Genomic DNA, 24388 nt, shown 5'->3' on the forward strand with positions numbered 1-24388 from the left:
AGGTATAAACCAAATTGAACGGATCGATCTTGTTGGGAAAGATGCGATCGTCATCGCAAACGACCATCAAAGGTCACGGCGAGAAGTCGATAAAGCACGGCGTGGCTGTAGCCTCCGTCAAACTCATGGCAAGAAGTCGGTTTATATAAAACATGCACGTGGCCGTAGCCTCCATGTGTTCGGAGAAATTTACAACCCGAATCTTGTGACACATGGCCTCCAAATTGATTCGAAAGAAAAAGGCCACCTGAGCGCTCGTAGATCAGATATCTCCGAACATTTTCTCATGGGTAGAACTTGCGCAGGTTCTGAATGTTCCAAGAGTTTGGAACATCTTGGCCCTCGGGATATTGTAGTCGATACGATCCCGGTCTTGTAACCTGCCTGACGACGAACGGACCTTCCCACCTTGAATTGAGCTTATGTAGGCCAGACTCGTCTTGGATGCGACGTAGGACCAAATCGCCTATGCTGAATGACCATTCCCTCACTTTGCGATTGTGATATTGACGAATCCCCTGCAGGTATCGGGCTGACTGAACAAGAGCGGTGTAGCGAGCCTCTTCGACAGAATCGAGCTCTAACTGCCTCACTTAGTCCGCCTCGCCTTCATTGTACATTTCAACCCGTGGAGATTTCCACATGATGTCGGCCGGTAAGATAGCTTCAGAGCCGTAGACGAGGAAAAATGGAGTTTGTCCTGTGGCTTTGGATGGCTGAGTCCGGAGCCCCCAGACGACATGTGGCAACTCATGTATTCACTTTCCTCCTTTCTTACTGTTTTCATCATAAAGTGTTTTCTTGAGGCCCTCAATTATCATGCCGTTCGCCCTTTCGACTTGACCATTGGCCCTTGGGTGTGCAACAGAGACATATTTGACCTCGATGCACACATTTTCACAGAACTCTTAGAACTGGTTAGCCGCGAAGTTTGATCCCAGATCCGTGATCATGGTATTCGGGAAGCCGAAGCGATGCAAAATATCAGAGATGAAATCAACAACCTGATCTGGCGTGAGCTTGGCTATCGGCTTGTACTCGATCCACTTGGTAAACTTGTCGATAGCCACCAATACATGGGTGAAACTGCCTGGCGCTGTTGTGAAGGGCCCAATCATATCTAGGCTCCAGTAGGCAAATGGCCAAGATGGCGGTATGGTGATGAGACTGTGAGCCGGGACGTGAGATTGCTTTCCAAAGAATTGGCAGTTTTGGCATCTCTGCATGAGGTCTTCAGCATCGGTCACTGCAGTGGGCCACCAGAAACCAGCTCGATATGCTTTGCCCACCAGCGTTCTCAAAGCTGCGTGATTGCCGCAAACGCCCTTATGTATCTCCCGCAATATGTCGTAACCGTATTCTTTCGTGACGCACTTCATGAGCACCCCTGATCATGCGCCACGCCGATAAAGCTTGCTGTCGATCAGGACGAAACCCTTGCTTCTGCGCATGACATGAGCTGCCTCTGCGCTTCTTGCGTCCACCCCTGCTGGAAGTTTTTGATCCCGGATGAAGTCGATGTAAGCCTCTCTCTAGTCCTCCCCAAGCATCATAACCTCCCGATCAGGCTGGTGAAGGCCATTATTAGTGATTACCTGAGGTGAGGACTTAATGGATGGCTGTTTCAGTTCCTGGACGAAAACTCCCACTGGAACCTGAGCACGGGTGCATCCTAGCTTGGACAGTATATCCGCACCAACGTTGTGTTCCCGTAACACATGATGAAGGCCGGAAAATTTGTTTTCCAGCTTGCGCACTTCTTGTACATAAGCGTCCATCGTCTCCTTGTTGCAGTTCCACTCTTTGTTGACTTGCTGAACGATAAGAAGAGAATCGCCATACACAAGTAGTCGCTTGATCCCTAGTGATATCGCCAAACGTAGCCCGTGAAGCAAGACTTCATACTCGGCTTCATTATTAGATACCTCCCAAAGGATCTGAAGGACATACTTCAACTGTTCGCCTCGTGGAGAAATAAATAGGACTTCAGCATCACCGCCGTCGAGCTTGAGAGATCCATCGAAGTACATAGTTCAATGCTCTGGCTTGTCGACTGGAGCTGGAATTTGATTCTCTGTCCACTCAGCCATAAAATCGACTAGAGCTTGAGACTTGATTGCAGTGCGTGGCTTGAAGTCGATAGACAAAGCCCCCAGTTCCATTGCCCACTTTGATATACGCCCTGTGGCATCTTGATTTTGGAGAATATCCGGCAACGGAAAATCCGTAATCACAGTAATCTTGTACTCGTCGAAATAATGGCGCAGCTTTCTTGATGCAATCAGAATTGCATATAAAAGTTTCTGAACTGCCGGGTATCGTACCTTGGATTCGGAGAGTACTTCGCTGACGAAATATACAGGGCTCTGCACTCCAAATGCATGGCCTTCTTCGCCTCGCTCGACTACAATAGCACTGCTGACAACATGTGTTGTTGCCGCGATGTAGAGTAGCAGATCTTCGCTCGGCAGTGGTGCTGTAAGGACCGGAGGGGACTGAAGGTGATGCTTCAGGTCTTGTAAGGCTCACTCGGCCTCCTCCGTCCATTGGAACTTGTCTTGGCGTTTCAGCAGCTTGAAGAAGGGTAGTCCTCTCTTCCCGAGTCGGGAGATGAACCTGTTCAAGGCTGCCATGCATCCAGTTAGCTTCTGCACATTTTTTATTGTGGCTAGAGCCTCCATATCAGTGATGGCCATGATCTTCACAGGATTGGCTTCAATGCCCCGGTTGCTAACGATAAACCCGAGCAATTTCCCTGAAGGTACTCCGAAAACGCATTTGGTTGGATTGAGCTTCCACCGAAACCTGCGTAGACTGGTGAACGTTTCTTCCAAGTTTGTGATCAGGCCGTCAGGATTTCTGGTCTTGATGACCACATCATCCACATAAGCCTCAACGTTCCGATGTAGCTGATCCGCGAAGCACATCTGGATCGCACGCTGATAAGTTGCTCCTGCGTTTTTTAACCTAAAGGACATAGTTTTGTAAGCATATGTCCCATACGGGGTGATGAACGCTGTCTTGATTTGGTCCTCCTTCTTGAGCGCAATCTGGTGATATCCTGAATAGCAATCAATAAAACAAAGAAGGACACAATCTACCGTCGAGTCGACTACTTGATCAATGCGCGGTAGCCCAAAGTGATCTTTCGGGCAATGCTTGTTGAGATCAGTATAGTCAACGCACATCCTCCATTCATTATTCTTTTTTCTTACAAGGACGGGATTAGCTACCCACTCTGGATGGATTACTTCTTTAATGAATCCAGCCGCGAGAAGTTTAGCTATTTCCCATTTAATTGCCTCACGCTTGTCGTGAGCAAAACTTCGCAGGCATTGCTTTTTAAGCACAGCTTTTGGGTGTACATTCAGACTATGCTCAATCAGCTCCCTGAGCACCCCTGGTATATCCGCTGGTTTCCACGTGAATATGTATCGGTTAGCCTGAAGGAAACTGACGAGCGCGAGTTCCTATTTCTCACCTAAGCCCGCGCTGATGACGGCGGTCTTAGATGAATCACCCTCCTGGAGCTGGATCATCTTGAGGGCCACGTCGTCAGTCAACTGGATGCTCGACTTGCTGGCCTTCCTCGAAGGGATCTCCAGCCCGGACTAGGAGAGCTGCTGTGCGGCCGCGAGTATTTCCGCTAAAGCATCTGGCACACGAGTAGTCGAAACATACTGGATCGCCTCCTGAGTGCAATCATATGATTTCTTCAAGTCACCACGGAGAGTGAGTACTCCACTTAGTCTTGGCATCTTGAGAAGTAGATAAACATAATGCGGCACTGCCATAAATTTGGCGAGTGTCGGACGACCCAATATAGCATGATAAGAGGATTCGAAGCTAGCCACTTCGAATTTAATGAACTTGGTGCGGCAGTTCTCCCTCGTGCCGAAGGTGACTGGAAGAACTACCGTACCAAGTGGGTGCACCGCGTTACCTGGGACGATGCCATAGAAGGGGGATTTGCTCAGAACCAGCATGTCCGTGAAGTCCAGACCCATCTTCCTCAGAGTGCTGGCGAAGATGAGGTTGAGACCACTCCCACCGTCGATGAGCACCTTGGTGAGCCTGACCTCTGCCACCACTGGATCCAGGACCAGGGGGAACTTGCCAGGCTCCGAGAAGCTCGTCCACTGATCATCGCGGGAGAACGAGATGGGACCTCCGACCAACGGAGTGGCTGTGGTACGGCCGGCTCGATGGACATGATCTCCCGGAGAAGCAGCTTCTGGTCCCGCTTGGAGCCGAAGTCTCCATCGCCCCCGAAGATGACGTTGACGGTCTTCGAAGCATCCTGGAACTTCGCGTTGCGCCCTTGGTCCTCTTGGTCGTCATCCTCGGGTTCCTTGTCCGCTGGCTTCTTGCTCTTCTTACCACCACCAGAGTTGCTGAATGTCCTCCGGAGGTGGTAACAGTCGATGGCCGCGTGATTGGCACCTGGGTGCCATGGGCATTTCTTCTGCAGGAGCTTCTCAAACTCCTCCTGCGTCGTCCACTTTTTGCCTCACAAGGGACGATCCATAGCCGCGATGAGATCATCTAGCTTGCGCTTTCGGGGTGGACCCGAATAGTCCCGCTGGCTTTTGTCGTTGCGGTTGTCATTTGGTCGCCTCAGATTGCTATCTTGGCACCGCGGGAACCGCTCCTGCATCTTCTCCTCGTGCTCGGACTAGTCGTGCATCATGTCACAAAAGCCCGCAACAGGAGGAGAAGATGCGGGACCACCTTGCTCATAGTATGGCATGAACTTTAAGCATGCTACATTTAGGTTGAGCTGCCACCTAGTTAAATTTACTCATTACATCTATCTGATTTTAGACAAAGTTCTTGTATCCTCACTCATGTGAGAAATGGATACTAAAGTTAATTGGGAGAGATTGGAGAAAGTACAAGGCAACATTAAAATGTGCCACCTAGTTAAATTTACTCACTACATCTATCTGATTTTAGCCAAAGTTCTTGTATCCTCACTCGTGTGAGAAATGGATACTAAAGTTAATTGGGAGAGATTGGAGAAAGTACAAGGCAACATTAAAAAAGAAGCTATTTAATCCAAAGAAGAAAAAATCAGCTTTATACAAGCTCTGTCCAAATGATATTGATGAAGATCAATGGAAATCACTAATAAGATATTGGTAGTCAACAGAAGGAAAGCTAAGTAAAGTGCATAATAATTTGTGGTATTCTCTTTTTATTTATAAAGATGTCCAGTATTTATAGATTTAATATAATGCAGGCCCTTAGTGACATAAACAAAAAATATCGTGAAATGAAGAAGACAACACATACAGCAGGCACAAAGAGTTATGCTAGTTGGTTTGAGGACTTGGTGAGCCCCTATTATATGTTCAATATGTTGCTCTATTTTTCTCTTATCATTATGTTATTGGCATCTTTTTAGAGGCAAGCTGATCCCGCAAAAAAACCACCACATAGAGTGAAAGTTTACCTAGCTACTCACCGAAAAAGGGTCAAGGGGACAGATGAGCCTACGGTATGTTATTTACCACACACACACACATGCAAATATCAAGTTTCTGTCCTTAAGTAACAGGAGTATTATGTTTGTGCGTTTCCACATACAGGTGCAGTTGGAAAATATCATAGATAAACAACCAGAGTTAGCACAAAATAGCGAGGGAAGATTTGCATGGGAAGGTGATGTGTTACATCAAGTATTAGGAGAAGAGAAACCTGGACAAGTACATGGCATGGGATTGCTTCCCATTCCTAAACAAGTTTATGGCCGAACAACACGCCATTTCAAGGACATTAATATAGCTACAATAGATGGGTCGTCATCTGATGTAGAGACACATATGTTGGAGGAAATAAAGCAACTCAAAGAGCATGCAAGAAATGAAGACAAACTTATTGAAGAACTCATAAACAAGAAGGGACACCAGGATAATGAAGGACCAACAACAAAGGTACCATTGTCTTTTCCTTGACTCTGTATTCAATTGAGGGAACCAAGAAATAAATTTGGGGGGGGGGGGGGGGGGTGGAGCCAGACAATGTAGATATCTCGTGCTATGTGTATATGCCAAAAAAATATAGTGTTTACTAATGAAAAAAATATAGGGACTAGATGTATGTGTAATCAAAATTTCACTATTTGTACCATCCTATCAGAATAATCCTATCAAGCTACTTGTCTTTGGAGAACAGAACAAAAAAGGCCTAATGACTAAGGGGTTTCAAAAAAAATTACCATGCTAGTTAGGCCAATTGCTGGCCTCCTAGTTCAGCCACTATCTATATTGAAATTGTACTAAAACTATATACCTTTTTTAGGCCAATTGCATATCAATTGATCATGGCAACTTTCAAGAACCTGCAGTGCACTCTAGCAGAAAGGTATACTTTTCCATTTTTCATGTTTTCACATTCACATAGTATAATCTATATTGGCTTTAACATTGTTAAAAACTTTGCAGAGAGGTCAATGTGCTCAACCAAACTGTGGAGATGCATTATTTAACCAGAGGGATGGATTGGTAAAATTTACTCCTAGCATGCATGTGTATGATAAACTGTACTGAAATAAAAATACAAGTTAATCTGAATAAACTGATGATGATGATCTAATTTTTTCGAACACAAAGGTTAGCATATTGTTACTTGTGATTTAACTGCAATCAACTCTTAGATGATTATATCTAAATATGTTGGAACTAGTGTCAAGATGATGCTAATTACGAGGAATTATCCCATCACCAAGAAACAGGGCCATCATCCCCACAGTGTTCCACTAATTATTCAATAAAAAAGGAGGTACATTGCTCCTGCTGATTCATTGAAAAATGATATATTAGCCATGCAATGTTTCATTCATTCCAGAATTTAATTATTGAACTCCCTACCATTGTATAAATGAATTGGTTTTTACTTGCTTTCGGATTCATGCATATACTCAGAATTCAGGTGATGTTAGGATAACAAGAAAAATAAAGGTACGTAATAATCACACTTCTCCATTCATTACAGCAGTATTTTTACCAAAAATATTGAATGATTTACTGTATGATTTTGTATCTTAATTCAAAGGCTAAAAATCAACATGAAGCACTCCAAGATGCTGCCATAATGACACAACATGTTGCAGCTCATGATAAGGCCGCAAGCCATAAGCATCCAAAATATACACCATCTCTTTCAATTAAGGTGAGCAAACATAAAGGCAATTGTTCAGACTGGTTCTTTTTATACAACTAATGCTTCGTGGTCAGCAACTAATCAGTGGGTGACTATGTTAATTCAATATAGGTTGGATCCACAGTGCTACTTAAAACTATAAACTATCCAAATAAGACAATTGTGGCATATGCAACAATTTTGAGCTCTAGTCCAAAAGCAAATGTTGGAGTTGAGATTGGAAAACAGTTCTACAGAGTGCGTATCAATCATCCAACTGTACAAGATGAGCCATTAATAAGGCCCTTGACTGGCTGCAAAACCATCGGTGATGCTCATGCCAAAGGAACACCAATTGCTTGGCCATTGATTTGTGTATGTTATGACTACCTTTCAAAATATTTTACAACTACCTTTTACTAGGCAGATTGAAATGATTAATGCTATAAAAACTTTTCAATATGCAGGGTGAAATGATCAATGGTTGAAGCCATACAATTGAAGCAAGAGAATGGATCAAAAGCAATGAAATTCCAGAATATGACATATTTATATTTACATTTCATTTCTAGTAGTACAAACTTGTAGCATCCACTGCTATGTACATTTGCTCTTTGTGATGTTTTGTAAATATACTCCTACACGATGTGAACAAGTATTATTTTCCCTTCCTAAAATCAATGCAGCTTCCTGTGATTATCGAAAATTGTGGGTTTGTGTGTTTGTGTAATATGTCATGTTCCCTCGGAAAATTACATGAATCAAAACATTATATATGATATATGGAAGTGTATAATAGTTTATTATTTTAAATTATGGATGTGTTACAATAGGTAAAGCATGTGTTACAAACCATATGTTATGAAAATTCAAAACTATGTTCTCACAAAGTGTTACTACCATAATATACAAGTGTTCCTAGAGCTCAAAAATATGTTACACAAGAGAATCATTGTAACCCATACAAATGTTCCAGTTTATCAATAATTGTGTTACATAGTAGTAACAATTTTTTCTATGAAGAAGAACACATGTCTTGTGTTCCAGTAGATCAGGGAGTTGTAACATCAAACATAGTAACACAAACAATATGTGTTGTTAGAAGACCTAGTAACAATTTATTAAGCTATAGTAACACAAGTTGGTGTTACTAAAACTATGTTCTGTAGTAGTGCAGTATGCCCCCAAACATAGTGCATGCTTGACACATGAGGATTATCCTTATCTGATTCTTTCCCAAGGCCAACTGAAGCGCTATGGAAGTCTAAGGTTGCCAATCGTAGAATACGGCAAGCCATCAAGGCATTGATTGGTACATCAACTATACAAATTATTGTGATTTTTTTCAGCAGAAAAGATAAAAAGGAAATGACTGGATTTTGCTGGGTGAGGTCGAATAATGTTAAATGTCTCAAGAAAGAAATGCTTTTGGGAACTTCATGGATTGCGTTGGAATTGCTAGATGAGATTGATATCCCCACCGTCATCAAAGTCTTGACAGCTATAAATATTAGAAAGTGTATGTGGTAAATGTTGTTTTCAGGTCTACTCTAAGTGTGTACCGGAAAAATATTTTTGACAACTCCAGAACTTACAATCTAAACAATGCACATTACATATGTTATGTAGACCCATGCCAGCTTTGATGAATCAATTTATCACTTACTCCTATCTATAGGTACACAGGAGTACAATGTACGCAGTGCTCGGAAATGGTATTAAAAATTCTATTATCGTAGTATATATATTTCTACCAGGTCTTTCTATGTCATGGTTACTTAAAATAACCCCCGCTTTGGTTGCGAGATCAAAGGGAGTGGTGGAGGCGGTGGAGGTAGTTAGGCTTTTGGCCGTCTTGAGTAGGGAGCAACGACACTAGGGTCCTAGCCACCAGCTAGAGTTCATGCCATGGAAGCAGTAGTCACATTTGGCAGCTGGCACATTTTTGTAGGAACGCTGGTATTTGTTGTAGAATCGTATTACAATGCAAGGATAAGAGCTAGACGATCTAGATCAAGGTTGGATGTGAGTTCATTGTGTTCATAATTCTCGGAAAAATAGTATGGTTCATCACGTGTTCAACTATAAACACATCCACTTTCGTAAATATTAACAATACCTAAAAGTCAATTCACAAAGTAAAAAACCCAAACATTCCATGGTAGATCTGACAATCAACTTTATAATTAAACAACATACTTAATTCACATAATAAGTTCATGGTAATAATATGTACAAATTCCAGCCTGCCTATTACAGAGCAACCATCAACATATGTTTAGGTATTTATGGAATACAGAATACACACATATCCCCTGATTATTGTGAATAAACACACATATACGCACATGCCATGATACGGTGGATATACTAGTACATGCCTATACACACATATGCCTTGCTAGTTTCGGAAATATATATGTATATATATATATATACAAACCATGCATTATTCCACAAAATGCATACGATGCAGCTATAGATATACTGTGCCGCCACCATTCACGAAGGCCTACTCTCAGGTGTGGCTATGAAGCTGCTGGTGCCTTCTGCCTCCATGCCCATCTGGTGGAAGAAGGACATTGACGACGCGTTGGCAATTGGGTTCCCAAACATAGCGCCATTCATATGAAGCCCAGCACTACCCATGCTTGCCATAGGTGGCATCACGGGTGGCACCGATATGGAGCTCGCACAGGCAGTGGAGTAGTAGGGTATTGCTGGATCCATGGTGAAATCTGGTAGGATGGGATACTGCATTGGCATGGGCATGGGGATACCGCTCTGATCAATCCCAGCATAGGCCATGGCAATGTCATAAGATGATGGCGCAGGCGCAGGCACCTTCTTGATCCCAGTGGTCTTGTGAAATACACGACAGACCACCCACTCATCCTGTGTGAATTTCATATTTAGAATGGTAGCAAAATTAGATTAGGTCAGGCAAAGAAAGTAATATGCATGGATGCATGAATGCTAGTGCTGCTACCACCTTGGAAGCAGATGAAGATTTCAAGGCTCCGGTGGAGGTTGAGCTTGATGTAGGGCAGGGGAGCCTGCTGCTGCCTTCGAGCCTAAACTCGTGCATGACCCAGTTGGTCTTTTCGCCCCTAGGAGCCCGCCCCTTGTAGAAGACGAGAGTCTTCTTCATGCCAATGATCACAGGTGGGGCTACCCCTCCTGCGACTCTGTAGATCTCCTTGTCCTTGCCAGTAGCCTTCCAATAGCCAGCCTCTGTGGCCCGGTTCGCCCTCATACCCGTTGGGTACTTGCGGTCCTTTTGGTAGAAGAAATACCACTCATTCTCTCCCATCTTTGCCTTTCCTGCACCATGCAATTCACAACTCATAAGTTTGCATCCATGATCCAAGGACCAACCAAGGTGTATATGTATAGAGTGCGTATGTACCTGGGAGTTCCCATGGCTCTGTCCTGTTGAGGTCGACCTCTCCAATAGCGATGCAGGTGAATCCCCTCTGGAACACCTTGGGTGTGAGGTAGAAGGTGACGATCTCTTCGTCTCTGGGGTGGAACCGGAACCCTGGAGGTAGCTTGAGGCTATCGCCGATGCTCATCCCCTGTGGCTGCTGCTGGTCTCCCATGGTTCTCTTGGTCCTTATTAAATTATTAGGATCACATCAACAAGTTAAGCAAACAACAATACTAAGCAATTAGGAACATATAGAGTACTTAGGAAATAAACAGTGACATACATGTACAAACACTTCTAAATCTATCAGTCGATCAGTTTGGATCTCTCAGATAGAGCTCTAAGTGGTTGTAGCCCGAGTTACTGTGTCGCAATTGCGTAGGGACTGCAGTGGCTTAAATAGGCCAGAGGCGTGCCTTAGCAAAGCCACTTGTTGCAGAAGCCTCTCCACGATCCCTCTCCCCCTTTTTATCTGGTGTTGTCCGTTTCTATTAGCAATTGGATGTTTGTTCTTTCCAACTATGCCACGGTTGTCCTTGCGCACCATACAGTCGCTTTCGTGCTGGTGCCACGACTGCTAAATACAGGTGCCTCACCATCTTAAAGATCTTTGCTAGCGTGCCTGCTGTGATCTCCTCCTGTTTGCCTGCCTTGGTTTGTGATTCCAGTGGACGTAAATGTCGCTCATGCATCCCACCCCCGGCCATCGGCAAAGCAATATTACATGGTCGGCGGCCTCGCTAACCTTTATTGCTGAGATGTGCGCGTACGAGCTGCTGCTCTGGCCATCGCAAGATGTTTGTGATGCAAAGGAGGTAGACTGGTGCAGTGTTCACGTTGCTCGCATTGGGGCTATGTGCATCCATTTGGGACAAGACTAGTGACGGGGCATCGTGATCTTGTTGGTGATCGGTGCAGAGCATCGTGTTTTTCACTCAACCGGATGAGGTGTAAAGAGTATGCGTTTGTTGCGTTGTATCCATGTGTACCGTGTGTATGTGTTGTCTATTGTTGTGAATGTAGACACTTGATGTATCTCTATGCAGGAGATGTATAGCGCGTGACTCATCACTATCAAATTGCCAAGTGTAGCTCTATGCAAACGTGCTCAAGATTTCCTTATGCACCAGCCATGCAAACAATTGGCAGCAAGCTGGCTGTTGAGCTAGGCAGTGAGCGGGCGGTGGGTATTACTTGATTTGCTCAAGCATGTGTGGTATATTTTCCTTTCTTTTTCTTACTTTCCAAAGAATTAATTTAATAAAAGCATGCTCATCGATCACATTGTGCACGCATACCCATCACTAGTATATGTGCCTACGTGCCTTCCAGGCCAGGTGAAATGGCATGACATGCTAGCTTTACGAAGAAAGTTACAGCAACGATACTTGTCCATGTGTGCAACCTCGCCATCTTATATGGATGAATGGACATGCTTGTCAATTATTTGGCTTTTGTCTTAGCACTCGGACGTTAGGGATGCATAAATATTTTGGTCATCGGATCAATCTAATAAATTGATAAAATGAATTAGAATGATATTCCATCAAATTAATTGAGGCGAGAAAATAAATTAGAGCGGCATGCCATCGTAATTAATCAGCTAACTCAGAAAATACCATTAGATACCCACTTGCATCCCTACTCGGGTAGAAAAACAACCGGTCATGTGTAGTTAGGAGCCATGCACGTGGACCCAGCCAAGCCAAGATATTAACAAAATGGGGTATTACACTTGTAACACCATATAACTCCCATTCTAGCCGCATCATCTTTGGTAGCAGCACTCCTGGTCCCCGAATCTATGCACTCTTCGCCTACCGCCATGCTAACCCAAAATTAGTGGTCTTTCTCATGTGCCTCCCTTAGATTGCCACCGGCATCACCTTCATACCAGCTTCCTCATAAATCATAACTCCCACAAACTCCATCCTACTACAAAATCCTTGACACCACTCTCCCTGCTGTCCTTCGGTAGTAAACCCTTCGCTTCGTTGCCAAGCTATACGCCGTGTGCCCATCTACAACCATGTCGGCGTGGCATGCAACCTGCTGCCCTCCGGCCAGCGCCCGCGATGCGTCGGTGCACATGCTGCGTCCGTGATCCCACCAATACGTGACTCGCGGGCATGGCTCTCTACGGCGGCTCGTCCGTTCTCTCGATCACACGCACGAACGCGCGTGGCCACAGCTCGCCGCTGCTTCGATCGTCTCGATCAGTCAGTAGTCAACGCGGTGGCGCTAGCTAGTTGCTTTGCTTGCGTCACCCCATCCCATGCATATATATCACTGGCTCGCCGCTAGCCAAGGCCGGTCGACAAGGTAATGAGCAGCGAGCCTGCGAGCTCCTCGATCGCGAATGGGTGCACATGAAAATTACTTCTACACCAATCGAGAATAGCCGGCCAATCATCGTTATGGGTCAGGTTGCCGGTCACAAAATGAAATACACTATCAGAGATGTCAACAAACCTATCCTCGTTATGGATCATCGCAGCAAGAAAGTGAGGCAAGGAAGATTCTAGAGGAGAAGGTGGATAGCCAAACCGAGATAATAAACTGTTCGAAAGAAGGTTATGCTGGTTTGGCCTTGGTAATTTTCCTCTTACTTGAAAAATGCCAAAGATTTTTGCCTTTACCATATGCTTGTATTGAGCATTTCTGCAGTTTATTGCTAAGTTCCACGGTTTTATCTCAGTATGTGTAGTTGTCAGAATTCATTTGTGAATAATATGCTTGCTGTAGTGACTTAGCTAATGTATGTTCATTTATAATTATTGATGTAGATTATCCAAACACATCTCAATATACCAATCCCTCCACTGGTACTGCCATCACAAACTGGATCATCTCACCTGGTTATTGCAGTTTCAATCATTCTATTGTCATTTCAAACTCCGATAATCTCACTTGCTTGCTGAAAATGAAGGGCACATCTGGAGGATCCAACTTGGGTCCTGCAAACAGTGGCGCTGCTAGAGAGGTTGGAGAAGAGGAAGTGGCTGCAGATGAAGCTCATATTGATGAGTCCATGCCGAATCAGGCCAATTCAACATGATCTTACACTTCTCGGCTAAGTCGAAGTTGTGGTGGCTCTTATATTGATCTGATGATGCCGTGCTCTTTTGTGAACCTTTAGAACTTGTGACCCTTGTTGGCATAGAGGGTATATATGGCTATTTTGTGACTTCTAAACTGTTAGAACATGTGAGCATGGAAGCTATAGATCTTTGATTTCAAGGCATGTGCCTGGTGGAAATGATGTATAAATTAGTTGACTATGTGTTATCTAATTGTCATATGATTTTCTTGAAAAATGAGAGTAGAATAGTGCACCTACAAAGTACAATGGTTTCATGGATTCCTGATATGCTAGAAATTCAGGAAATATTTTTGGAAGCTACAGATCCTAAAATGTGTAAATTATTTACCGAGTGTCTATAATTGCAAAACACTCAGGAGAATTGAAAAGAATCCCAAGTGTCTATAATCACAAACACTCTGGAGAGTTGAAAAGAATCCCGAGTGCCAATCACTCGGGGAACATCTCTGTTACAGTGGCACAGAACCGTTAAATCGTTTGTTTCCCATGTGCTTGTTGTTTGCCGTATGTCTGGGCTTACTCTCGGGAAGTTTCAGATTAGCCGAGTGCTTCTGTGGAGACACTCGGAAACCAAAAAAAATTTCGACCTGACGCCGCCGAGTGCATTTCGCCGAGTGTCTACCTTCAGGAAAGTTTTTTCCGAGTGTTTTAATGATGGTCCCGAGTGTTCTTGGCACTAGGGAACTTCACAGATTCTGGTAGTGTTACTTATTGTGTTTTAGTAGTATTTAGTCTAGTATATTCCATTTTTAATATATTTTGATACTGTAACATTTCCTATAATGTTTTTAGCATCACCAGCGATATACTGTTTTGTGTGCTCAAATAATTTCTCTTCATTCTAGTATATCGTATTTTTCCTGTTATGTTTAAGCAGTTTACTTATTGTGTTTTAGCAAATTTAATTTACTATACTTCATATCTTCAATTATACCTTGCCACTATAGCTAACATTTCTATTGATGTTTTAGTAACTTTCTCCCTGTTCTCTCGCTCTCGCTCTCCCTCTCTCCCATTGATCGTCATGTTCATATCCTCTTTCTTGCTTTGCCACTCCTGCTGCCTTTTCCTTGAATTTCTTCTCTAGATCATCAGGTTCAGAATATTCATGCAGCTCCATAACATTTGCATTTCTGTAAAATCATGTTGTTTCCATCACGTGGATTTTTTAGTTCTGAGACAATGTACAATTGAAGGCGTTGTCAAATGGGGCTACTCAACAGATCAATGAGTGATTGCATTCGATTTGATGTGATCCACAACTGCGCTCATTATGGTGCTGCTTCCTGCAGGTTCGTTTCCATGACTTTCCCAAGGGATGGAGCTTGGTGTTACTCATGATCCACAACTTGTATAGTTTGGAATCTCGGCAATTGAGTGTATGCTTGCCGTAATTTTATATCCAATTTAGAAGCAATTTGCCATGGGGTGCAATTAGGACAGTCTAGTGAAGAATTTAGGCAATTTAGTTTATACATGATAAGCTTTCTATATTGAAACTGGAAGCAATTCTATTTCGGTCACTATGTGGTTTATTTGTGCAATAAGAGTGGTATATTTTTTGACGCACTGAAGTTTTGCTGCTTGTGCTCTTATACTAGACCTTAGTTTGCTTTCATGTTAGTGAGCAAAATTGGCATATCTGTATATCTCTTAATAAAGCATTTTAATTGGGTAGTAGTATTTTCCCATGTTTTGATGGATTATCTATTGCTCCTACTGGAATTCATTTCTAGGCAACTCAAATGAACAAGAAGTTTATTGTTTTTAGTTTGGCATTTTTGTGTTCTGGCTTTGGCATTTTCTCATATTACAACAATCTTGCCATTTCGGATACGCTTATCAATTTGTGAAGCAAATGTTCATTTTTAGTTTAGCATTTGTGTTCTAATTTAGCATTTTTTTTATGTTCTGATTACCGGCCATCTTTTGTTTCTACTGATTCAAATTTTTTATGTTCTGAACACAGTCCCTTCATGGTTCAAAATGCATTATGATGCCTGACATTATGTGTTCTTTTCAAGGGGGGTGGAGTAAAACTAGAAACACAGAAGTGTTGAACGACGGTACTGTGTTCTAAGATGCCTCATCATGTATGTGTTTTGCTTAATATTTTGTCTTCTAAGATACCTGATGATGTTTGATGTCTCTTTTAGCCTGAAATCGTACACCCTGATGCTGAATGATACCTGATGAATGTTTTTGTGTTTGATTTTGAATTGCTTGGTTAAAACTTTCTAGCAGAGAATTGAATGATGTTTAAGCAATTTTATGTAGCACCAACGAATTAGGTGGGTGGTGGCAGGAAAATGTGGTGGGCCAGAGTGGGATGTGGGAGTGGGAGGAGGTGGAGTGTTGGCACTACTGAGAAATGGGCACGGGAAGAAAAAAACATGAAGAAAGAATTTATGTGACACCTTAATTTTAAATTTAGAAATCTAAACAAATTTTGTTAGATTTATTGCAAGCTTGATAAGGTTTTGTTTAATTTATTTTAAATTTAGAGCATTTATTGAGAATTTATAAATAATTTCCGTAGCCATAAAAATAAATATAAGAAAATATAGGTCTTGTGCATTTCATGCCGCATTACATTGTTTTATTATTTGTCTTTCAGTTGTATTTAAATTTTAAATTTAAATTCAAATAAATTTGCTTGCCTCTCTTTTATTTAAAAATCCTTTCTTCTTTTTCCTTTCTCCCTTTCTTTCTCTCCCAAGCCAAGCAGCCCAATCTTCCCCTCCTTTTCTCTTGGGCCCAGCCCAACTCTCTTCTCTCTTTCTCTTTCTCCCTCTCTCTTTTCGCTCAGCCCAAAGCCGGCCCAGCTCCCTCACCTGGCCTGCTCCGCCTCCCTCTCTTTTTCCTTCTCCTCCCTCTCTCTTTCCCCCTAGCGCAGCCCAGCACCCCGGCCCAAAGCCTCTCTCTTGACCCGACTCGGCGCGCCCCCTCTCTATCGTTGCCAGGTGGGACCCAGGTGTCGGGTCCGTCTCCCACCTTGGTCCGACTCGGACCCGAGCCGAGTCCGACCGAGGTCCGCTATCACGTCGCTTTCGGGGCACGCACGCTAAGACTCCCTTGGCCGCCCCATAAATACCGTCGCCCCCATGCCCATGACCCCACCAAACCCGCACTCGCCACCCTATGCCTCGCTAACCCTAGCATGCGCCGCCGCCGTGCTCGCCCAGCTCAGCCACGCCGACATCCCGCCACTCCGCCGCACCCTCGCCGACTTCAACAGCCGCTAGAGCTTCCCCGTGTGGTGAGGAGACCCCCGGCCTCGTTTCCCCCCTCTCTCTCGCCCTCTCACGCCGGTGATTGCTTGCCGGAGCTCCTCCGAGCCGCCGCACCAACTCGCTCCCTCGACCTCCGCATCGTGTTCCCCGTGGCACCAGCTTCCTCCCAAGCGAAGCCACGTCCGAAACTGAGGCCGACGCTCCACTGTGCAAAAGAGATCCGATCTAGATCAGATGGACCAGATCCGATCTAGACCGGGGTCAACCCAACCCTTTACCGGTCAACCTAGCCCGTTTTGCAAAAGAAACTCTCAGTTTTGTGAAAATAAACCCGCACTCCGTCGTAGTTCAAAAATATTTATAAAAAGATCCTTTTCTTTCTGTTTTAGCCCCTGAAGTTTTCTAAAATAGAACTCGCCGTCCAAAATCTCTCTATTTTCAATCTAACCCCTAGGTTTTGGGCTAAATCTTGTTTTAGCCAGCAGTTTCATCAATTCTTGCACTCACACGAACCTTGCGATGTGTACAGTAGCTTTATCACCTTGTTTTGCTCTATTTATATTATTTGGTGTACTGTTTCTTATTTGTCGTACTTGTTTGCTTGTATGTACTTGTGTGATACAATAGATGGTGCACAGTTCGAGGATCAGCAAGACCAAGGCTTTGAAGACACTGATAGTGCTTTGTGGAAGGCAAGTGTTCCTTGATCATGTTCTGGTCCCAATTCATTTTTACTACACACATTTACTTGATCATATGCATGCATGTGTCTATAGTATGATGGGTCCCAAAACTAAGGACATGCCTTGTACTTCCTTGACTAAACCTAGGTTATTTACTTTATGTTGGGTAGCTTTACTAGTTGCGTATACCTTTGGCTTATGGTTGGTTAACTTGAAACAAATGCTGCTCAGAACAAGATAGTTGTCACTTGTATCGTCTATAAAGTACTTTAATACTATCTTTCGTTATGATATTGTTTCAATATACGCTTGTATCTTTTATCATATATGTGTCAACTTGATCCTGGCGTACATATGAGATGCATCTGGTTTCTCACTTTACTAGTGACAACTCACTTGTTAATGAGAAGAGTTAAACCCTAAGTGATCTTGGTAGGAGATATGAAAAGAAGAAAAGAAAAGAAAAATAAGATAAAATGAGTAAAGAGAGGTCAAACTTGGTAAAAATTCATCCAAATTTTAAAAGTTTGAAAATTTTGGAAGTCAATAAGAAGTCAAACTTCAGGTTTGAAATTTAAAATTGAAAGAAAATGAGTAAGAATTGACTCAATTACATGAAATAATGAAAATGGCTAACTAACCATGTTCAATGGCTGATGGATTGAGATTTTGTTGACTAAGTCAACCTTTGGTCAACATGAAAGGTTAGTACAAGCTGTAGACTTTAAAATGGAGTAAAGCTTGGGACAAATGGAGGAAGTTTTGTAATTGTTGAAAGGCCACAAAGTTTGAACTAGATGGTGTTCAAACAGAGGACTTGGAAGATTTTACTAAGTCTGAAAATAGTGTGAAGTGGTTAACTTTGGGCATAAATAAAGTAATATTTAATGAATCAACTGTGGGTTATAAGTATCAAAATGAAAGGTTGGATGTTCAGGCTACCCAAAAGTATCATTTGTTCTCATGGAAAAGGCCAGAAAGATCTCTTGGTACACCATGATCCACACACATGCACGCAGGCAAGAGGTGGCGAGTGGATCATGGTGAAAAATTGAATATAAGTCGTGCTGGATCACCTTCGTCTTCCTCGCGCTACTCTATCCCCTTAAACCAAGCTCCCTTGGTTGATCAAATTTGTCATCCATGAGCCGAGAACCATCGATTCCTTGCACCCACACCATCTCCAACCACCCACGAACCCATTTTGGGTGATCCAAACCACTCTCTTCCACCTTAGCCACCGAGCCGTTGTTCTTCCTGTTCTGAACCACCACTCTACCAAGAGGTAGGGTCATTGGTGAACTGGGTTATTCCAGCATTTAGGGTTCATTTTGTCCGTTCTAGAAGGGTCTCTGGGCGCATGGATGGGGTAGAGGGGTGGTCCAGGGCCAGGCTAGGGGTCGAGGCATGCTCATGGGTGCTTGTGGTGCTGCCTCGGCTGTTGATCGAGGTCGGGAACCCTCGACGTGGTTGGCCAGCGTGCGCAGTGCTACAGGCCAGCGTCGGCATTCCTCGCTGGTGTTGGTGCGGGGGGGGGGGGGGGTGGGGAGGTGGTCTAGGGGTGCAAGGCCGCTCGGGGGTGGTGGGTGCTGACAGCTCTTAAATGCCAAATTCACACCGTCAACTCCTGCATAAACACATAAAAGATAAGCATCAAATTAGTGGTATGGGCTATTACTAACAAATTTCATAAGTGTTGGTAAATATTTCTATGCAGGTGCATTAGAGGAGAAAACATACCTCAAGAGCAAGGAAACACATTCAATCCAAGGCAACACCCTTCCGGCGAATCAGGCGCAAGCACACGGATTGGAGGGCCCACATCAGGGGTTAAACAATCTAAACTTATCCCCAATCACCCTGTACCCACTTGGGGGCCCACCTGGCAGCGTCCCAAACGAAAGGTGGCGCGGAGCCAGCCAGAGGTTGGCCGAACCCCCAGTTCGGCCGAACCACTCTAGTGGCCACTCGAGCCCATCTTCCACGTGTCGGCTCCTCGTGACATCCCAAAGGCGGTTATGACTGCTTTTGCCATGAAGTTACCGCCTCAGACAGCGCTAGGAGGCACAAGGAGAGGAGTTGCGGCTTGAAGGAACTCCACTCTCCCAAGGCACTTCCCCATGGACAAGGCTATAAATACTAGATGAGGGCTCAAATGAAGACACGCAATGCAAGCCAAGAGAGCCTAGAGCCTCACTCCAAAGGCAAAGCCTTGACTAGCTTGTGTTTAGAGTAGGGAGAGAGTGAGGGGGTAGTTCGGGGGAAGCAACGGGCCTGTCGGCGCTGTTCTCCAACTTGTACCTCTATGAATGCTGGCTTCTTTTGGTATGAAGTAAGTTCGTATTCGTAGTTCCTTTTTAGCATAGTAGTTGAGCGAGATCAGTTCTCTTACTTGCAGGTTCGTCGCTCTGTATTTATATGAAGTGCTGTAGTTTTCTATGTGGATCCAGACGTAGTTAGACTGTAGTAGTAATCAATAGCATAGACATGGTGTCTAGGCTAGGGATTATCCTTCATTTGTTTTATATCCCACGGATTGCTAGAGGTAGGCCGTAGGTGGTGACGGCCCTATTAGTCCTTTGTAACCCTCCACGTTTAAGTCAAAAAAAAAACCCCCTCCACGTTCGGATATAGCGTAGAACTGTTGGCTCGAGTCGTTTGGTAGACCAAGTATAAGCCGGTGCCCGAAGCAAGTATTTTGCCTGAGAGGTCGCCTTTAACTCACCTATAGTGCTACCTTAGAAATCCTCTCTACCCTCGCCACTTATCTTGGTGTGTTCTTGGACCGACTAAATTACAAGTTACTACACACATGTTCCCTTGGATTCGATACCCTTGGAATACTCTAAGGTAAAAGGTATAACGGTATCCGTGCACTTGCGGATTTATTCGCTGTCGCTAAAATACCCAACAGTGGGGACCAGGTCTCATTGCCGGCGGGCTGGGGCTTTTACCCGCCCGTGTACCCACGGCGAGGGCCGAGGGTACTGTGGGAGGGGCGGGGCCCACATGGCAGAGAGAGGGAGGTAGAGTGTGTCCAAAATTTATTTCATAAATTTTGTTAAGTTTCTTGTAATTTCTTATATGCAGTACAAATATAAAAACCCTAGGTTTTTAATAAGGATTTTTATTTGTTTAATTCCTTGGTTTTTAATAAGGATTTTTATTTGTTTAATTCCTTTATTTTTAAGGGATTTAAATAAATATCTAAATCCTTATTTATTATAAAAATAAAACCTTGGTAATTCTTAACTAATTAATAGAAATAATTATAATAAATGTTTAAAATAACCTTGGTAATTCCTTATTTTCCTTAAGTAGAATAATTCAAATAACCTTAATTAAATGTTTAAAATTTATTTAAGGCTTAAACAATTAGGATAAAATGTGGTTAGGGTTTTTAAGGGTATTTAGATGTTGGATTACAACTTTATAGTGAACTAAAGTTGTAATTGAATTCTTTGAAAATATTTTGCATACACTAACACTGCATCTCTTAACGAATAGAACCTGAAGTCACGGATGTCAGCGTTGAGTACATCGAGCTGTCGTCCAAAGGACCAGCAGGAGAAGAGGAGGTTGGTCGAGCACGAGCCTCAGCCTGAGCCACAAGTCGAAGTCTCACCTTCCGAAGCATATCAAGGCAAGCACCGGAGCATCTGCACCTACTAATTTCTTAACTTTTATCATTATTTTCATATTACTGCATGTGTTTGCATAGGTCTAGGAGTTGATTGTGAACCTACTTGATGTATGTCTAACCTCCTTGACTTAAGGACATCTTTGCCACCTTCTCAACTAGATTAGATCAAACCTAAGTGTCTAAAAAGAATTCTACTCTAAAAGCAACACATAGTCAAGATTCTAATCAGAAGTACACTTTGTCGAATGAAGGGCATGACAAGTATGATGGTCGTTGAGTGCAGAGCAGAAGTGGAGTTCTGGCTCTATTCTCACTTCCAATGAAAGAAATAAGGATTTATGATATGTTTAACCGTGGGTTAAGATTTGAACATACTCTTCACACGCTGGTATATGGACCCAGTAAACCTACGTAACTTGGTTGACCTAAATTCTTGAACCAAGTTGTACCCCACTTGGCGTGGATAAGATGGCGGGATTGTAGTCTGAAACCTGTGTTGAGATAAGGCCCGATGGGGGATCCTGCATGGGGGTGCGAGCCCGGGTGTGGGTAATCTTGGTTCAGGGTTTAGTATCCTCCTCGTGAACGGTTTCCACGTACGGTTTACCGGAAACGCGTACGTGTCGTGTGAACAGGGATCTCCTGCAGGAAGTATAATCGATTCGAATCGCTGCCCTTCTCGGATATGAGTACCGCTTGATCTCGCTTAAACAACATAAAGTAATTACGATGCAACCATCATAAAAGTTATGATTGATGAACCTAGATATATCTTGATGACTGTAATCTCTAAAAGATACCTTTTCATCATTAGTAGTATATGGTTTCTTGAATAGAGGTTTACTGCTTTAGAGTCCAAATGTTTGAACAAATGAAACCAGTCCACTCAAATTAAAGCTTTGCATATCCTTGATCCTATTTTATTTATACTTGGTTTTTCAGTTAAATCTTGCTAAGTACCTTCGTGCTTAGTGCTTGTGCCTGAATATTTTTAGCAGCACCGCCGGATGAACCGCAGGAGTTAAGCTGCAAGACCTAGAGAGTATGTTGAGTCCATACTTCTCTGGATATTTTATAAACATGTTGCAATATAAGAACTTGCATGGCAACAAACCCTAAGACTGTAGGTGTGTTTTCAAAACTTTGTAGCATTGACTTGCACTAAGATTTGTTCTTATTATGTAATAAACTTTTCTGTTTTTTTATGATCTATATTCAACGTCTGTGTGTAATATCTAAAGCTTTATGCAAAGTGATCCTGTTTGCATATTCAACGTATGTGTGTAATATCTAAAGCTTTATGCAAAGTGATCGTGTTTGCATATTCAACGTCTGTGTGCAATATCTAAAGCTTTATACAAAGTGATCCTGTTTGCATGTCCATGACACTGTTGTAAGGTGGAAAGTTCGGGTGAAGCGTGGCAGACTACTGGATTTGTTCCGTTCGAGGAGAGTTGACTGGATTATCTCTACGAGGGATGATCAGGCGCTCTTAAGTTAGAATAAATTGGACGGTTCTACCACATTACTTGAGCAGGAAAGTGTGCTACTAGCATGGATTAACTTTCCCAATTAGAAGTGGGCGTACGGCCGGCTGTACGTTAACTGGGTCGGATCCTGCATTGTCTAGAAGCATATATATAGTTTATGCTTTGTGAGGGCGCTGGGGAAACAAGCAAGGATACTAGGAAAGTGACCTTTTGTCTTTTCGGCGATCATCGATCGTATTATTATTGACTAAGGTTCACAATACTGCTGCCTGACAGGCTGAGTGGCGCATATGGCTATGGGCCTTGTAAGAAACGAGCCATGTTAATTGGCCAACCCAGCCCGTTATGATTGACGATCTCCTCTCTTGTATGGGGTAACGAAATATAAAACTAGCTACACTAGTATGTTGCCCGTGCTAATGCTACGGTAATATTTTACAATACAAATCAAACAGCCGAAACGATAATATTATTTGAGTGCTTTAAAAAGATGGTTACACCTTCTAAAAGCGGCTTCTTGCGACCTGCCCAGAATCTCGAATCTAAAATTTAGAGATACAACATGCTAATGACCTGTCACATGATTTCACGTAGACATAGCAAACCCAATGTTATTGAAGTATCATACCATCAGGCTCATCTTCCACTGGTTTCTTTGTATGTAACAAAAATGACTAATCGCTAACAACAATATAACCACCTTTTACTATCCGTATATAAATTTGCAGGCCTAGTAACTAATAAATTTGCTGGGTATTAGCAGCACTCATACGGGGTACCATCAATAGCTGAAAATATCTTTAAGAATTGAAATTGTAAGCTAATTGAATTACAAATAACTTTACATGAATTGATAAAAATGATAAAAAAATTTATAAGCTAGTAGAATCACAAATAACCTACGATATCCCTAAATCTTGGGGCCAGCAAACAGAATGCCCAATTACTTAGGTATCATAGTACCAGAATTCAGGGCCAAACAAGTCGGGACAGGACATGCCCAGGCAGTGGCACAAGCAATGCTTAGTGGTCAATAAGTCTGGAGAACCACCACAAATATTGGTTGTTTACATTGTCGAAAAAATTCCAGTGGCTGCGAATGCTCAAATGACTAGAAGTTCAACTTCAGTTGTGAAATCTGCTTGTCTGAAGCATCCAAATGGCAAAAAAAAATTATAGCTGTCCAGGAGTTCTGCAACATCAACTCAAATGCATGATGAACAAAGAACTATATATATTATATCAGATCTGGGTACACAGCAAGAAATGGAGAAGCGAAGCATCAATTTAGTGAAAGTAGATTATAACCAAACATAACTCTGAATTTTTACTTGCAAGATCTTTGCAGTTCCCAAAACGGTGGTTGATTGTGTTTGTGTAGACTCCACCCAAGAACTCAATGCACTACTATTGGTGTTTTCTCATATAATATATATACATATGCATAGGTTTGGAGTCTAAATTCTTAAAACTGTGGAATTACTAATACCCTGCAATTACTTTGGCTGTGTTTAGTGTATTTAACAAGTATATCATTACAAGGCCTTCAGTCATAATTTTCATGAATAACTTGCCAAATAAGTGACGAACACATATATATATGCTAATTGTCATTCTGCATAGACCAACAAATACATCTGCAGAGACAGCTAACATTTGTAAC

General features: G+C 42.9%; 1 protein-coding gene across 1 annotated transcript; it reads right to left on the reverse strand.

The window, feature by feature from the left end:
• Positions 1-9645: 9645 nt before the first annotated feature.
• On the reverse strand, positions 9646-10923 carry LOC112881047 (NAC domain-containing protein 79-like). Its single transcript, XM_025945755.1, has 4 exons — positions 10857-10923; positions 10553-10758; positions 10136-10467; positions 9646-10038 (listed from the first exon to the last, which is right to left on the reverse strand). Coding segments are annotated over exons 1-4 (933 nt in total). The 5' UTR covers positions 10859-10923.
• Positions 10924-24388: the final 13465 nt, after the last annotated feature.

This window comes from Panicum hallii, chromosome 2 (assembly GCF_002211085.1).
Source record: "Panicum hallii strain FIL2 chromosome 2, PHallii_v3.1, whole genome shotgun sequence".
Classification (NCBI taxonomy): Eukaryota; Viridiplantae; Streptophyta; class Magnoliopsida; order Poales; family Poaceae; genus Panicum; species Panicum hallii.

Excerpts from the sequence above, each read along its gene's own strand:
- LOC112881047 (XM_025945755.1), bottom strand. Across the intron at positions 10,468-10,552 it reads AGAGCCATGGGAACTCCCAG|GAAAGGCAAAGATGGGAGAG; the intron begins GTACATACGCAC and ends TGCATGGTGCAG. Across the intron at positions 10,039-10,135 it reads AATCTTCATCTGCTTCCAAG|GATGAGTGGGTGGTCTGTCG; the intron begins GTGGTAGCAGCA and ends AAATTCACACAG.